Raw genomic sequence first — 18,120 nt, 5'->3', positions numbered from 1 at the left:
GCAGTCCCACTCATATTTTTTCTTTTTAATGACAGATATAGTAGAGATTATGACAGGAAGGATGGGTGAGAGAGAGAGAAGGGATGACATGCAGGATATGTCCGCGGCTGGAATCGAACCGGGAGCCCTGCGGTACATGGTCAGCGCTTAATCCACTACGCCACCTAAGTGCCCCCAGTTCAGAGATATTCTAATGATTGTTCATTATTAAACACAGCCAGGTCATTGTTTCTTGCATGATATTGATCTAATTCTATAATTACACTGCACTCCTCCACATTCCGTTTTTTTTCAAAATATTACGAAAGTTGAAGTGTTGAAGAGCCCACTCGATATACCAAACAACAGTTTTAGGATCACTAAATACTTATCATTCACAAATTGGATTGGTTAGTGGCTTGTAAACAAACGTACATTTTAGGACATCTTCTCCTCAACACCCAAAAAACAAAGTGCATTCTTTTTGACCTGAGACCTCGTGTCAGCAGCCCCCCTAAGATCTTCTGTGTTACAAATACCTTGGCCTTTGGCTGGACTCATCCCTTTCCTTCACCACCCACATAAAGCACCTGCAGACAAAAGTCAAAGCTCGCCTAAGCTTTTTATACCGGAACAAGGCCTCCTTCACCCGTGCAGCCAAACATACCCTTGTCAAGATGACCATCCTGCCCATATTCGACTATGGCGATACCATCTATAGGATGGCATCTCAGTCTGCCCTCAGGAAACTCGACACACTCCATCACTCCGCCATTCGTTTTGCCACTGGTGCGCCTTTCACAACTCACCACTGTGATCTGTACACCCTTGTAGACTGGACATCTCTTCACAGCAGACGGCTCTGTCACTGGCTTCATCTTATCTACAGAACCATACTTTGCAAAACACCTTTCTACCTCTCATCCCTTCTGCACCTCTCTCACCGCCCCGTCATCGTTCTAAGATCCAGTGATCTTGTCCGACTCACCATCCCCAAAGCCCGTACTGTTGTCGGTCGCAGCGCTTTCCGGTTCGCTGCAGCACACGACTGGAACACCTTACAGAACACCCTCAAACTCACCGCCCACACCTCACTCACTGCTTTCAAACAAATCCTGCATCGAACCATAGTCGATCAATGCACCTGCTGATCACCGTCTCTCACCCATCCCATAACCCATCACTGCCTCATTTTAAGTACCCCTGCTCCACTACCCCCGCTATCCCTCACCGCCGCTCTTCCTCACCCCTACCTCCTCAGTCTCTCTCCCCTCTCTCTGACTGTTAGTATTTTAATGCATCTGTATTTGCCAGTGTTTTATTTTTTGAAATTATTTAACCTTGTTTTATTTCTAGCTTCCCACCCCCCCCCCCCCCCCCCCCCCAAAGAGCCATTGCTTTTTGGTCAGGCTGCATTTGTAAATAAGCATTTGTTCTTACATGTTTGCCTGGTTAAATAAAGGTTAAATAAATAAAATAATAAAAATGTTCAAAAGCAAGGACTGTGTGATCATCTAATTATGTGTAGTTGTGTTTTTATCATGTTAATGTTCTATCAGCATGTTGTGATGTGCTAAACATGCAGTTAGATGTTCATAGCAATGTTCTTTGCTTAGCTGATAGCTAGCTACCAATGTGATGGTAGCAAGCGCGTTTTGATTCAGAGAGTTTGAGGTGTACCAACATTCAAATAAGCATATCTTCTTCAAATATTTTTCAGATTTCAATGTATGACACATCATTTGAAGCTTACAACCTGCACTTTCATAATCTGAAAAAAAACAAGAAAAATTACCTTGCCCTACTTTGTGCCTTTTTACCAGACCCTGTCACATATTATACATCCACGTCACACTCAACAGACATGCAGGGCTGTGACACATTTTATGTCAATGGGCTGAATCCTAACTTGACATATGAACGATCTCTCTCTCTCTCTCTCTCTCTCTCTCTCTCTCTCTCTCTCTCTCTCTCTCTCTCTCTCTCTCTCTCTAGAGTGTGCCCATGGCTGGTTCGGGGTGGACTGTGCACAGCCTTGTGAGTGTGTGAACGGTGGTGTGTGTGACCACCAGAAGGGCCAGTGCAGATGTCCAGAAGGCTGGGTGGGTCAGCTCTGTCAGACAGGTGAGATGTCCAGAAGGCTGGGTGGGTCAGCTCTGTCAGACAGGTGAGATGTCCAGAAGGCTGGGTGGGTCAGCTCTGTCAGACAGGTGAGATGTCCAGAAGGCTGGGTGGGTCAGCTCTGTCAGACAGGTGAGATGTCCAGAAGGCTGGATGGGTCAGCTCTGTTAAGCCCAATTTATACTTCTGTGTAAAATCTACGGCGTAGCCTACGGCGTAGCTTGCGTAGGCCCGCAGCCTACGCCGTAGATTGATGCGCACCTCTCCAAAAATTTAACTACGCGGCAGTGCCTACGCAGACCGTAAGCACTGTGATTGATTCCGACATGATTCCGACTCTCTCGTAGGCCAAAATGCGGAAGCCATGACAGAAATGTAATTTACTTTTTCTGTTATCTATAAGAACTGTGATTGGTCCGCTTGGTAGCGTCACATTCCGACTCTCTCGTAAATGCGGAAGCCATGACAGAAATGTCATTTACTTTTTCTGTAATTACTTATTAATAAAGATTTGAAAAATGATGATAACCATCTTATTATCTTAGTTTAATGTCATTTCAATGCATTATAGACATTTTCTTTACAACAAGCATAACCAATTTTTTTTTTATTATGCCGCTATGAGTACACTGACCAACGCGACGCAGACCGACCAACGCAGAACTATAAATTGGGAGAGCCCTTGCGTAGGCTACGGCATAGCCGCGCGTAAATTCGACGCAGAAGTATAAATTGGGCTTCAGACAGGTGAGACAGTCACGTCTAGTGTAGTACACTACTACTAGGCACTGCCCTAAGTCCTTCATCTTTTTTTCGTGTGTGTGCATGCGTGTGTGTGTATGCACATGTGTGTGCACGTGTCATTATGTTTGGCTGTGTGTGTGTGTGTGTATGTGTGTGTGTGTGTTAAACAGCATGTGCGTCTGGGCTGTTTGGCCCGGCCTGTGAGCAGCAGTGCAGCTGTGAGCAGGGAGCTGCGTGTGATCATGTGACTGGAAGGTGCGTCTGCCCCCCCGGCTGGAGAGGACCGCGGTGTCATAGAGGTCAGTGACATCACCAAAGCTTCATAGTATTATCATTATGGTGTCTATTATTATGGTTATTATTATGATTATTGTTATTGTTATTATTATTATTATTTGTATTATTGTTATGATTATTATTTGTGTTATGATTATTATTTGTGTTATTATTAATATGATTATTATTTGTGTTATTGTTATCATTATTAATAATACATTATTGTTTTTATATTAATATTAAGAACATTTTAATTAATATTAATATTATTTTTCATAATAATAATATTATTACTGTTATTATTATTTGTGTTATTATTATTATTAATTGATTATTAATTAATTATTATTATTATTATTAATAATAATAATAATAATAGTTATAATATTTGTGTTATTAGTCTCGCCCACAATGAAATGGGAGGGGGAGGGGGGGTGGATCAAAAGGGGACCTTTTGCTAGCATATCAGCCCAATAGCTCTCAGGTCTTCTGACGCTGGTTTTCTCTGTGTACCACATGTACAAAAATACAAATATGCAAATATACGCTATACAAATAAACGTTTTTATTATTATTATTATTGTTATTATTATTATTATTATTATTATTATTATCAGTCTCTGTCCATTCACATGTCACACGCTTTTATCTCCCACACCACTGGGAAATTGTTTACGAGACTGAACGAGTGGATGTTGTGTGTTGCTGTAGAGATGGTTTAGAAGTTTGGAGGTGACACCGATTAACAAAGTGATGGTTGTTATCATGGGGGACCACCTGTTTACTGTACACTTATTATTATCATCATTGTTATTATTATTTTGTTATATAATTTTTTGGCAACACTTTACATTACAAAATAAGTGGATAATAGCATGGCAATAAACATAGTAATTACCAGTAATTACTTATAGTTAGTAACAGTTATGACAATTACAAGGTAAATAGACTGTGGTTTCTTTGTTTACTATGAAAGACGCTTGTTTACGTATTATTCTTCAATCATTGAATCTTTATGGTTAATTAGATTTATAATCAAGAATAAATAGTAGCAGAACTGGAATGTGCTAACTATTTCCATTTTGTTCTAGCCTTGTGTCCTGTCGTAACCACACAACTAAGTTCATGGTTTGTTACCTAAAAACAGAGAATGTAGTTATGATGAAATTAAGTGGTATTAGAGCTGGACAATTTCTGTTTCCATTCGTGACAGGCTGATACTACTGTAGATAGTCTATGTATTATACTGATACTACTGTAGGTAGTCTATGTATTACCATTGACTGAGACACCATGGTCTCTCAAAAACAGCATTTCCCAGCTCTGATACCACCTTATTTATAATACCTTCTACGTTCAAGCGTCTTTCATGCAGAAATAATTACATGGGAATTATATTCCGACTTACCTTGTAATACGAAGGTAATAGTCTTTCTTGCTACTGGCCACTATAGCTAATTACCGGTAAGTACCATGGTTATTACCATGTTATTACACACTTATTCTGAGCTGTAATGTAAAGGGCTACCTATTTTTTTTAATAAACATATATATATTTGTTATAACTTTACTGTTTGTTAAATCAATCCCACATATCAAACACATGTTAACTAAATGTTACAGTTAACTATTATGGGATAATATGTGTAATCCATTTTTTGACAGACCCTCATGAACACTGGAAACATCAGCTGTCATTCCTTTAAACAATCTGCCCTTATGTGGTAGTGCATTCAGCACATATAAATGACATTATCTACTCCACTGTCACCACAGCCTGTCTGCCTGGCTCCTATGGTAAGGACTGTGCACAACGGTGTAACTGTCCCCACGGTACATCCTGCCACCACGTCTCTGGTGGGTGTGGCTGTCCCCCTGGCTTTACCGGCAACGGCTGTGAGCAGGGTGAGTAATAATTTGTTTATTTAAGAAATGTTTTCATTTAATTCAGCAAGTCCAAGTCCATTGTTCTTGCTCATACTTATTATAATATTCTTGTTATCATGCTACTACTCCACCTTCAATTTAGATTCATCCCAATCAGACTTTAAAATGTGCAGAGAGGTCTGCTGTTCATTCGGTTAATATGGTGGAATGTTGATTTAGGCCAGATCCTTTGTTACTGCAACTGCCATGGAGCTTTCAGGACTCTGAAATAAAAACAACTTGAGACCCGCAGAACACTTTGTAGAACAACTATGCGCTCTCTTGGTAACCAGTTTTACCCAAATAAAACCACCATATACTTTTACTTAAAATACCCAGCTAATCTATCGATTGTCCACAGTAACAATCTTGAAACTTTTCACACTACCAAAATAAAACTTGAATCTTTTTTGAGATTTATTTTGCCTATCATAGGCTATTCTTCCAAGAAGTACAGCCCGTGGCTTATTGCAGTGATAAAATCATGCAGAATGAATGGCTGTATCTGTATGTCACTCAACAACAGTGCTTATACAGTTAGAGTACGCGTAATGGTGTCTATATATCAGAGCATAGTGGGCAAACCTCTTGGTTTGAGAGTCATAATTCACATAATTCATTGAGAGTCACATATTCACACAATTCCTTATTTCATCTTACCTCCCGACAACTGCACTTTTCTGCACTTTTATTTCTGCACCTGTTGTATTCTGTATTGCACCTGATTTTTGTTTCAGTGTATTTTTTTATTTGTCGTTTTCTTTTTACTAGTGTTTTATCTGTTAAGCACTTTTGGCGGCTGTTTTGTCGTTAATGTGCTATATAAATAAACATGACTTGACTTATCTGCCAGTATGCCAGCCTGGCACGTATGGGCTGAACTGTAACCAGGTGTGCCAGTGCTCCAGCACCCACCAGCTGTGCCACCCTGTCACTGGCCTCTGCCACTGCGCTCCAGGCTACCATGGCGACAACTGTGATCAAGGCAAGTGCCCCATCCACTTAACAGTTTATTCACCTCGTTGAATGCAGTCATTATTAGGGCCAAGGGGGTCATTCTGATTGCCAGACCAGTACCAAAAAAACCTTTTTGGCCCAACAAGTCAGTATAATTAGTGTCAAGTTATGTGTTGGTTTTCTGTGCTTCCCCTAACTTGAAAGGGCTTTGACCGTTTGACCAGAGTTTCACTGGGACTCCACTCTTTTTGCATCCAATGACCAGACAGCAATTATCTTTCTCCTTTTATTTTGGACTTAATTTTGTCTCTTTTTCATCAGAATTACAAGTAGTAGCAGTAGTAGTAGGTGAAAAACCTTTGAAAAGGTATAAACACAAAAATAAGCGGCTAAGAAACAATATGAAATAATTTACAATGCAATAAAACATTTTTGCAAGTAATGAAATAGTTTTCCCAAAATGATGTACCGCCCCTTTAACTTCACCATGAACTGAACTTGATATCAAACATCCAACAGCAACCAATTGGCTATCAAACAAATCCAAGATATCAAACAAACAACAACACGCATCCAAGTCATCTCACCGTTAGCCACTCTGGGGGGCGTTCCACTAACATGGATTAGTATATCGGCGATTGAAATAAATCAGGCGATCAGGCAACTCGGGATTGGAATTCAAGCCTCAGGTGATTCCTCGAACGAGGATCAGGCTTGTGTCATCAGTGTTCACAGAACACCGGCTTACAAATCTTCGATATGGGCGCGTGCACGCAGACATAAAGAGCCCCGAAGAGTCGATCTGTCGAAATGAAGATACTCCACTCTGCAGGGGTCCTACATTTGCGCAGCATTCCGAATTATTGATCTTTATGAAGACGGAAAAATAAGATGTAAAATAGTGCAATACTGCCGCAATTAACAAGGCGAGGGAAATGGTTTGGCAAGAAATTGCTGACCGATTAAATGCGTAGGTCATACTAGCCCCAGTTATTGTTATATGTTCATATTTTAATAAATGAATTTTACTATCGGGTGATATCAGCAGCAGGCTACGAACCGTCATAACGCCACAATGGCCTAGTGGTATCGACCGCTGCTATAGTATCTATTCGTAATTTTTAGACGGTGGTTAAAATCCCTCTTCGGACACACTTTTTACTGCATTTCGTTGTCTGAATCTAATCTAAAATCTAATAAAAAAAAGTATGTAGGCTATAAAATTATGGTGCAGGCTAATTTACAAGAACTGACACGATTACAATGGTGTCTTGCAGCCTTTGCATGAAATCTTCGGTTAAATGTAAAAAAATAAAAAATAATCACTTAGTCAAGTCTCGAACTCGCAACTTTCAGAACTCAAGCTGGTTGCCTTAACCACTGCGCCAGCCAGACCGCTGTGTCAAATGCAATGCAAGTTGATAGACATACCTATTTATTTTATTTTATTTTTTACACTTTTTAATTTATTTATCCATCGATCTATCTATCTATCACACTTTCAAAATATCAGGTTATCTATCACACAATCAAACTATCTATCTATCGATCGATCACACTTTCAAATTATCAAATTATCTATCTATCTATCTCGTAAAAAGTGGGAACTAATATTTCCTAAAAGACACTTGATGGAACTGTCATTCGGGATGTAGTTTCCGCCTGTGAGACATTTTTGACGCACGCATTACTTTAGCCAGTCTTTTAGCCTGCTCGCGACCAGGCTAATAGGCTAGGTGCACGATCTCCCTACTTCCTGAAAGGCAACTGGGATGAACATATCCTGTCTCACTCTATTGGTTTAATTGATTAATCAGCTGTGCGGTAAACTGTTGGAACACACAGTGCACAGCTGATTAATCAATTAAACCAATAGAGTGAGACAGGATATGTTCATCCCAGTTGCCTTTCAGGAAGTAGGGAGATCGTGCACCTAGCCTATTATATCTGACTCAGAAGGATATGTTGCATAGCAACCAAACAGCGAATTATTTGAGCCACATTGATGGCACCGAACGCAAGCTAACATTATCGCCGATTAGAACTTTATCGAGGCTTAGAAGATAATCTCGCTTAGTGGAACGGGCCCCAGGTCTCTGCAAACAGTTGGTTGAGCACAGCACTGCAATAGGCAAATGTTCCTACCACAGTGTGTTTGTTGAACTGAATCCTCAACTGTGGAACTGCAGACTAAAGGGAGTGGTGATTGTTCAGGTGAGCTGCTGGGTGATTTGTGAATTGATTTCAGCTGTGCAGGCCATGACTGTCATCTCATGTTTCTCCTCTGGGGGGAATGGGAGCCAAACCCATGTTGGGATGGCTGAGTTTCTCTAGGGAGGAGAAATTGGGTTCTTTTTCCTTGTTTGTGAAGGAATGGTACTGTATTTGGTTTCTTGTTGAGTTTGCCAAGACAATTAGTCATTATGTATTAAGATGTTATGATATGGGTTGATCATCATTTAGATTTAGTTTAGTTTGTTTACAATGATGTGGACGTGTTAGCCGCTATCCGCTTGTTAAGTCGTGACGTGTTTCCGGGTCCAACGTTGGCTGAGGCGCTGTCTTCGAAATGCCGAAATAATAATAATAATAAATTATATTTATTTGGCGCTTTTCCGAGGCTCAAATACCCTGACAATATGGAGAAAACGGGAACGTACTGCGTCCCTTGTTGTATGAATAGATCTGAGTCTAAAAAACGATTAAACTGTCATTCTACCGCTGTAGTTCACAGGTACTCTGGTGGAGGGAATTTCTGGTTTGGACTCGGAAATGGCTAAACGTCACTTTTGACGTCAGACTTAACAAGCGGATTGTTCTCGGGAACATGACGTCACGGTTGCTATGTCCGCCCACTGCCGCCATATTCTTTGGTACATCGTTTCGTTATTTATTCGTTATTTTCGTTATTTGGTATATCATTTCGTTATCATTTTCGTTAGCTATCTCGAAGCATGATGTACAGAAAATGTAAACAGTTGGAGGCGCTATAATGTTAAACGGTTGGGAGAGCAAAGAATATGGCAGCCGTATCCCACAATGCAGCATCATGATGTCGATTCCCAAGCTCAATTTGAAAAAGGTGTTCTAATGTTCTAATGTTAAGTGTGGCCAGAGAGGGCAGCGACATAGAAAAACTACATACTTCACCTTTAACACTAGAACAGCCGTGCCTTTTTACCTACTAAAAGAGCCGCCTCGGGCCGCCTCTTTAAAATACTAACCTGCTATTTACACACAACGACCACTAGTTGGCCGCTTGTAAATTAGCCTGCGTCCTACACAATAAAACTGCAAAATAGCTTTATATTAGCTTATCCTGAAGTGATATTGAAAATGTAAGAATACTGGGTGGTAGAACACACATATCTAGGAAAAGTCATGAAAGGAGGGTCCTGAAATTTGATTGAGTGCAAAGATATTACTTTACTCACAGGCTGATCATGGCTGATTAAATGTTAACAGAACTAACCATATCATGTAGAATGAGTAATAGCCATAATTCATGTTGTAACACAGTATTATACAATTGTATAATATATAGTTGTTTGTTACTCTTAAAGACGGTGTTTGACTTTTCAGAGTGCGGGGAGGGGCTGTATGGCCCAAACTGTGAGCTCCCGTGCCAGTGTCAGAATAACGGGAGGTGCCTGACCACCACTGGCACCTGCCAATGCCCACCAGGGTACATAGGAGCAGACTGCAACACCAGTAAGTGGCACTGCTATGATATATACATAAACCTGGGGAGTATACTGTCCATGGTTCTAACAGTGTGTCTACACTACTAGTGACAAAGAGCTACACTACCACGCTACTGGAAATGAGCTATTTTCAACGGACATCGACAACATGAGCGATTTGACTGTCGGGCAATGTGAGAATTGACCCCAGCTCTGCAAATTATTGTCAGACTGTGATTCCGGCGACTATCAATCAGGGGAGAGTTTGTCCCGCTAGCTAGCTGTTGGATTGGCTGACATCCGGTTTGTGTGGCTTGGAAGGAACACCTATACTATGAGTAGCTATATAGCCTTTTTTTTAGGTGACTACTATACACCATTGGACAAGCACAGAGTATTGTACAAGTAAAGCAACCTGCTTTGTGAATGCTGTGTTATTAGCATGCATAACCCCTCCCCATCCCTGCTCTTTCCTCTGGTTCTGGTAGCTGTGTTATTAGAATCATAACCCCTCCCCATCCCTGCTCTTTCCTTTGGTTCTGGTAGCTGTGTTATTAGAATCATAACCCCTCCCCATCCCCGCTCTTTCCTCTGGTTCTGGTAGCTGTGTTATTAGAATCATAACCCCTCCCCATCCCTGCTCTTTCCTTTGGTTCTGGTAGCTGTGTTATTAGAATCATAACCCCTCCCCATCCCCGCTCTTTCCTCTGGTTCTGGTAGCTGTGTTATTAGAATCATAACCCCTCCCCATCCCTGCTCTTTCCTTTGGTTCTGGTAGCTGTGTTATTAGAATCATAACCCCTCCCCATCCCTGCTCTTTCCTCTGGTTCTGGTAGCTGTGTTATTAGAATCATAACCCCTCCCCATCCCTGCTCTTTCCTCTGGTTCTGGTAGCTGTGTTATTAGAATCATAACCCCTCCCCATCCCCACTCTTTCCTCTGGTTCTGGTAGCTGTGTTATTAGAATCATAACCCCTCCCCATCCCTGCTCTTTCCTTTGGTTCTGGTAGCTGTGTTATTAGAATCATAACCCCTCCCCATCCCCGCTCTTTCCTCTGGTTCTGGTAGCTGTGTTATTAGAATCATAACCCCTCCCCATCCCTGCTCTTTCCTTTGGTTCTGGTAGCTGTGTTATTAGAATCATAACCCCTCCCCATCCCCGCTCTTTCCTCTGGTTCTGGTAGCTGTGTTATTAGAATCATAACCCCTCCCCATCCCCGCTCTTTCCTCTGGTTCTGGTAGCTGTGTTATTAGAATCATAACCCCTCCCCATCCCTGCTCTTTCCTTTGGTTCTGGTAGCTGTGTTATTAGAATCATAACCCCTCCCCATCCCCGCTCTTTCCTCTGGTTCTGGTAGCTGTGTTATTAGAATCATAACCCCTCCCCATCCCTGCTCTTTCCTTTGGTTCTGGTAGCTGTGTTATTAGAATCATAACCCCTCCCCATCCCCGCTCTTTCCTCTGGTTCTGGTAGCTGTGTTATTAGAATCATAACCCCTCCCCATCCCTGCTCTTTCCTCTGGTTCTGGTAGCGTGTCCGTCAGGATACTACGGCCAGGACTGTGGCCGGGTGGCGCTGTGTGGGGACGGGGCGCGCAGTGACCCAGTGACGGGCAGGTGTGTGTGCAAGGCCGGTCAACGAGGAGAAGACTGTGGACAAGGTAACACACAATCTCTGTTGTTGTTATTATTATTATTATTATTATTATTATTATTATTATTATTATTATTATAGCTGCAAATCTGACCTACTGAATGGTTAAAGGGATAATCTGGGGTCGGTACAGTTTGGTCCATTTTTAAATAATGATATATAGCTATCGATTCTTGAAGAGTTGCTTAGTATGCTTAGTTCAACTGTCTTTCCCCATCAGAACCCAAAATGTTATGTAAACTTGGTTTACTCTAGCTTCAAAACATTGTTAATACTATCATTTTGATCTCATGGATGTTCATAGCATCCATAGCGCCGTCTATGAATTTGAGAGGGAGAACATTTCTCCAGCCCCCATCCCTCTGCTGTTTACCCAAAAAAGGGGCGGGGAGACCGCTTTGTTATTCTTTGAATCCAAGATTGACTCTTTAAGTACTATAGTATCATGTAGTCATCTATCGTGCCTTAGCCAACTAACATTTTTGCATGTATTAAATGTTTCGATGAAAAGTGTGGCCTCATGTGTGTCTCAGACTGTGCTCAGGGCTGGTTCGGGGAGGACTGTAGTCAGAGCTGTAGCTGCAGTAACGGGGGGGTGTGTGACCCTGTCTCTGGGAGCTGTTCCTGTGGGCTGGGCTGGACTGGACCACGCTGTGAGAAAGGTGACCTCAGGACCAGACAAATATCTCACAGAATAGGTGTCATAGTCTCTGTATGTTGTTATTGGAGCAATCCTGCCATGGGTATACTTACATGTAGGACACTGCAAGGTGAACTTCACCTACTGTATATATTTGCATGTAGGCAGGGCTGGCCGCTGGCATAAGCAGTCTATATGGTTGCTTAGGGCCACAACCACTAGAGGGGGCCACTCTTTTGCTGTTGATTTAGTGCAAGATACCAGCTGTCAATCAACCAAGCTACCACCTGTCAATCAACCAAGCTATCAGCTGTCAATCAACCAAGCTACCACCTGTCAATCAACCAGGCTACCAGCTGTCAATCAACCAAGCTACCAGCTGTCAATCAACCAAGCTACCACCTGTCAATCAACAACAACTCTGCTACCCCCGTCGACGAAACACCCGTCAATTCAAAACTCTGCTACCCATTTTCAAATTGACAGATACATGGGAGATAACATAGGCGGGCTATTGCCCTCCACAGCCAAACATTCTGCAGTTTCACCCCAATGAATAGGCCATTTATCACTAAGGGAGAATGGAATATTAAGACTCTTTTAAATTCACAGAATTAAGTAAAAAAAACACTGATAACAAGCTATTATTAACATTTTGCTGAATTGGAATTTCACACCACTTACTGAACTGACACAATTGAAGGGGATTGCCTGTAGTCTGGTCAAATAGCAGGTTTATATTAACCCTGTTTAACACTAGAACAGCCATTTAACCCTATGAGTAAATCTTTTTTTTTAAATATCTTTACACTCAATCAAATTTCAGGACCTTCCTTTCATGACTTTTCCTAGATATGTGCATTCTACCACCCAGTATCTTTACATTTTCTAAATCACATCAAGATAAGTTAGTATAAAGCAATTTCGCAGTTTTTCTGTGTAGGCGGCAGACTAATTTACAAGGCGGCCAACTAGTGGTCGTTGTGTGTAAATAGCAGCTTCCCATTGTAAAGACTATGGTAATTTGACCCCCGAGGAGGCTCTTATAGTAGGTAAAAAAGGCACGGCTGTGTTAAAGCATCCACTGGAGGGGGCATATCGCTGGCAAATGAATATCTAATAAGAAGATGAGCTTCAGGTGTATAGTCATTTATCAGTCTATTTCTCTCATCGCAGTGGTCATCTTGGTTGCAATCATGATCATCTCTTTCACATCTGTATCTGATTTAACAAGAGACCATGGTCATCCCATTCTCAATTTTGGGTACAATTGACCCATAATTCAAAACCAAAACACCTATCATGACTTTGTATTGTGTGCATTTGTCTTTTTAGAGTGTCCTCCTGGGGCTTATGGGGCCAACTGCAAATTGCAGTGTGGTTGTCATAACAACCTGACGTGTGACAGTGTGACAGGAGAGTGTCGGTGCGACCCAGGATACTATGGTCACCTGTGTGAATACGGTAAGTGAGGCTGCTAGCATCAGTCCGTAGGGTGGCCCACCCAATCACCTTGGTCTATTGTTCAATTACATTCATTATTATTCATCTGAAATTTTACAGTTCACATGTGACAACTAACTGCTGAAACCGGACCACGCTGACAGTGTTATCTATCTGAAAACCGTAGAAAATAGAACGGGTGGAAGTTCTTGTAGTCAATGTAATGCCTCGCATTTGGCACGCATGTCATTCACCACATGGTTATATATTATTTTTCATCTGTGAAAACCATGAAGGCACAACAAAGCTCTGTTGAAATTCTTCAACTGATACAGATTTTGAGATGTCTGTGTATGTCCTGTTTATAAAACTATAAAAGTGCAATGTCTATTTCTACTTTGATGTGTTTTTCTGATTTTGCTTACATGCTTCAGGCATGGATTGGCCTATGCTAGCAATTTATAGTCATGTTGTTTGCTTGATTAATGCTTAAATGGTCTCTGATGGCATCACGTGATTGTATATCATAACACATTATTTAACAAATAATAACCAATGTAAACCATAGTCTGATACCTTATTGACAATATTTCTTCCTTTTAAGTGGATATGTTGTCAGAGGCATTGAAGGTGATTGGTTAAAATCCGATGCCCCCATTCTGGGTCAATTCTGCCACTGCTCTGTGATTACGCAATCCAGTAGGCAGACGTGGTGCTGGCTGTGTGTTGTGTAGGTAATGCGTTCTGGATGGGAACAGTGGTTCATTTTATATGTGCATTTTATCGTCTATTGGATGTGCTTCCCAATGTTCCACAGGCCCTCCCATGAACTAGTTCCTGCTATGTTACTGGTGTCAGTATATGCTACAGTACTTGTAATACAATGTGATACATTAATAGGCTCCCCAAATAACGCTGTATTTGTAATAGTTACAATAACCTATGGGTAAAGCTCTTGCCATAAATAGCTTTTAAAACTCTAAATAGAATTCCAGGTGTAGTTCAAGGCCCAATCTGGAGTTACTGCAACTCAAACATCCCCTCCTGAGTTGTGGAAGGAATTTGTGTACAATTGAACTTTATGCAGTAAGTGCACTCCCATGAAGGCCAGGTTTGAGTCATTGTTATTCCAGGTTTACAGTGGAGGAAATACGTATTCAACACATCAACAATTGTTTAATTCAACTTTACATTGCAGCTATTCACATGAAATGTGTCCGGGATTGTTATGTCTGAGGTTGTAGTAATTCTGTCTAGCCTGCCCTGCTGGTTTCCATGGTCCCCGCTGCCAACTCCAATGTAATTGCAGAGGCCACGCCCCCTGCGACCCTCGCACAGGTCACTGTCTCTGTCTTCCTGGTTACCACGGATACCGATGCGAGAAAGGTGAGACGCTGTTGAGCAGTCTGTCAAAAGTGAGTGTATTCATAATTCATTAATTTATTATCGGCATTAATCTACAATGTAGAAAATAATAAAAATAAAGAAAACCATTGAATGAGAAGGTGTGTCCAAACTTTTGGACTGGTACTGTATATGACTTCCTAGCCTGATCTCCCCTATCCTCCACTCCTCCCTCTTACAGAGTGTGAGCAAAGCTACTTTGGGGTGGGCTGCACCCAGTCATGTGACTGCGAGGGAGACACCCCATGTCACCATGTGAGTGGCAGGTGTCTGTGTCCACCAGGGAAGATGGGGACGCGCTGTGACACAAGTAAGTGTCATTTGAATCATCTTTACTTTGTTGATCTCCAGAGGGAAAGGGGGGAAATTGGTTTGTCAGCAGTATAAGACAATCATGAGAGCTACACATAGGTAGACTGTATAGTATATTTCGGTACATTAAATATTTATTGCATGACTGGATAGAAGGAGTGCAGACTCCAAAAATAATGGGAAGTGTGTTATTGCTACTGATGTTGCTCCTCTATCTGGTTGTTTAACTCCTCTGTCTGGTTGTTTAACTCCTCTGTCTGGTTGTTTAACTCCTCTGTCTGGTTGTTTAACTCCTCTGTCTGGTTGTTTAACTCCTCTGTCTGGTTGTTTAACTCCTCTGTCTGGTTGTTTATATCCTCTGTCTGGTTGTTTATATCCTCTGTCTGGTTGTTTACCTAGATTGTGCAGTGAACCATTATGGCTCTGACTGTGCGGAGACATGTGAGTGTAGGAATGGGGCGCATTGTGATCCCCGGAATGGCCGCTGCACTTGTCTGGAGGGCTGGATAGGACTCACCTGTCAGGAGGGTAAGGGTATCCACACCACCACCATCATCATCATCATCATCATCATCATCATCATCATCATCATCATCATTATAATCCTCATCATAATCATCCCAAATCACTGAGTGTGCTTATGTTGTTTTCCATTGTCCTGGGTTTTTATCTTTTTAAAATTGTTTTTAATCAATTGTCTGTGAAGGGCAATGAAGAACAACTTAATCAAAATGAAATAAGTGTACTGCAAGTAACAACACTGGACCAGCAAAGTAGTAATATTTCAAGTTATCACAGAAGGTACCATAGAAGAAGAGTTATCACAGAAGGTACCATAGAAGAAGAGTTATCACAGAAGGTACCATAGAAGAAGTGTTTTCTGATCTGGATCAACCTGTTTGTGTCAACATTGGATGAGTCGGAGTAGTTTCTATTAAAACATTGAAGGTACCGATCCCGAATCTCTTGTCTTTTTTTTGCAGGAGGGCCCCTCAAGACTCCACACCGGCCCTACAGAAGCTCTCCTCCTCCCTCTCTATTATAGCACCCCCTACCTGTCACCCACCAGCAACACAGACTGGGGCTGTCATGCCAAAACCTGGCAGCTGCCAAATCCTGGCAGGGCCATCAACGATTCAGGAGCGAATTACGTGTGAAATTAGCATGCTAGCAGGTGTTTTCATATAAAATGTTATATATTATAGCTGACTAGTGAGCCTGCATCAACCTTGATGCTATTCAAGTGCAAGAAGATTACAATTGTCTTCGCAGTTTAAGATACACACATTAATCTGCTGCGGTAGTAAACACAGCGCAGTAGAATGACGTCACACCGTCATATTAATGTGTGTATCTTAAACTGCGAAGACAATTGTAATCTTCTTGCACTTGAATAGCATTAAGGTTGATGCAGGCTCACTAGTCAGCTATAATATATAACATTCTATATGAAAACACCTGCTAGCATGCTAATTTCACACGTAATTCGCTCCTGAATCGTTGATGGCCCTGCCAGGATTTGGCAGTGCCAGGTTTTGGCATGACAGGGCCTTCTGTTCTAGAGGTTGTGGAGCCAAAAACTGAATAAAAACACTCTGAAATACCATAAACAAAAACAACCACAACAGCAACAACAAACTGTTGAAGCAAAGATATGAGAGGGAGAGAGTGAGCTTGATGAACTAACGACCAGGACGTGAGAGGAAAGACCCTTAACCAAGAATTGTATTAATACAGTGACTGGACATCTTAACAACTGGAGATGCCTTTTACAAAGATTTGACACCCCAAAATGTTGATGACAGTGGGTTGCACTGTAGATACAGAAGGCTGGTTGTTCTTTTGGCTGGAGTGCAGGTCATAAACTCCACTGGACGCTTTAGAGCCTGACTCTCCAGGTGTAGAAGGGAAACCTGGCACAGAAGAAAATAGAAGCCTTTGGACACCAAGCCTCCTGAATTACCTCCTGGATTGTTTTTGCGTGGTGGGACCAGCCTGATCACGCCTGTTTCACTTCACGTCTCAGTCTGGCATTCAACCCGTCACGATATAAACTCTTGAAATAGCTAAAGTACTGTATATATTGAACCAATCAGTGGTTCAGTTCGGTATTCCAAAGGTTGATCCAATTGTTTGTGAATGAGTTTTGTGCCATGCCCACAGGCTCAAACAGTTTCCATTAGAAGGAACACCAGACAGATAGGTGATGTAAACAGAATGGTTTCCATTAGAAGGAACACCAGACAGATAGGTGATGTGAAACAGAATGGTGAACCACACCATCAGGATGGCTCTATCAGGCATTTCTGGGTCACCAAATAATACAATCATGAAAAGTCATGAGATTTTAATGTAAAATGCCTTTTTTCATTTGTTAAATAGTATGTACTTTGTGTTTATGCATTTTCTATTGTTTGTATTTATGTACAGTAATAATAATAATAATAACATTTATTGCCATGCAATCAACTTGTCAGCCAATTGTTGGAATATGGTATTTTATGCGCTAGGCAACGGGTCGTCTATAGACGGCAACCCTGAAGCAATTAGGGGTTCAGAGTTGCTCAAGGACACCTAGACACGAGACCAGCCAGGGTTCGAACCGCTGAACTGCCAACCTTGCGGATCATTGCAACCGTGCGATCAATAATACCATGTTTTGTAGCATTTACCTGCATAGAAACATACCTGCATAGAAACATACCTGCATAGCAGCGCTGTCTGCTCAATATTGTTCACATCGCTTGACTCATTGCAGGCAATTGAGTATGCTGGAACTGAATTCATGTCCTCCATTTTCTGGCTGGTGATGTTTGTTGCCAATTTGATGGCCCTGCCTTTGAGGGCGTTTGCAGAGAGAGGTATATCTTTCATTTTCTGAACTATCTCAGTTTTGTTTTTGAAGTCTGAGAATAGATGCTCTGATGTTTTAAAGGTCCCATATTATGTCAAACTCACTTTGTCAGTGCTTGTGTTATTGG

General features: G+C 41.6%; 1 protein-coding gene across 1 annotated transcript in view; it reads left to right on the top strand.

Annotated features, from left to right (window-relative positions):
• LOC308160429 (uncharacterized protein) overlaps positions 1–15,771 on the top strand; it is a gene marked incomplete at both ends in the record, with an annotated part of 96,362 nt that extends 80,591 nt beyond the window's left edge. The window contains 11 exons of the mRNA XM_080534343.1: positions 1,975–2,103; positions 3,015–3,143; positions 4,897–5,025; positions 5,900–6,031; positions 9,586–9,714; positions 11,219–11,347; positions 11,874–12,002; positions 13,316–13,444; positions 14,681–14,809; positions 15,009–15,137; positions 15,539–15,771. Coding sequence (XP_080390469.1) covers positions 1,975–2,103; positions 3,015–3,143; positions 4,897–5,025; positions 5,900–6,031; positions 9,586–9,714; positions 11,219–11,347; positions 11,874–12,002; positions 13,316–13,444; positions 14,681–14,809; positions 15,009–15,137; positions 15,539–15,771 — 1,526 coding nt within the window. The remainder of the gene's footprint in view (positions 1–1,974; positions 2,104–3,014; positions 3,144–4,896; positions 5,026–5,899; positions 6,032–9,585; positions 9,715–11,218; positions 11,348–11,873; positions 12,003–13,315; positions 13,445–14,680; positions 14,810–15,008; positions 15,138–15,538) is intronic.
• Positions 15,772–18,120: the final 2,349 nt, after the last annotated feature.

Source organism: Nansenia antarctica (assembly GCF_963989245.1).
Source record: "Nansenia antarctica genome assembly, chromosome: 6".
Lineage (NCBI taxonomy): Eukaryota > Metazoa > Chordata > Actinopteri > Argentiniformes > Microstomatidae > Nansenia > Nansenia antarctica.
This window is presented reverse-complemented; position numbering and strand designations above follow the sequence as displayed.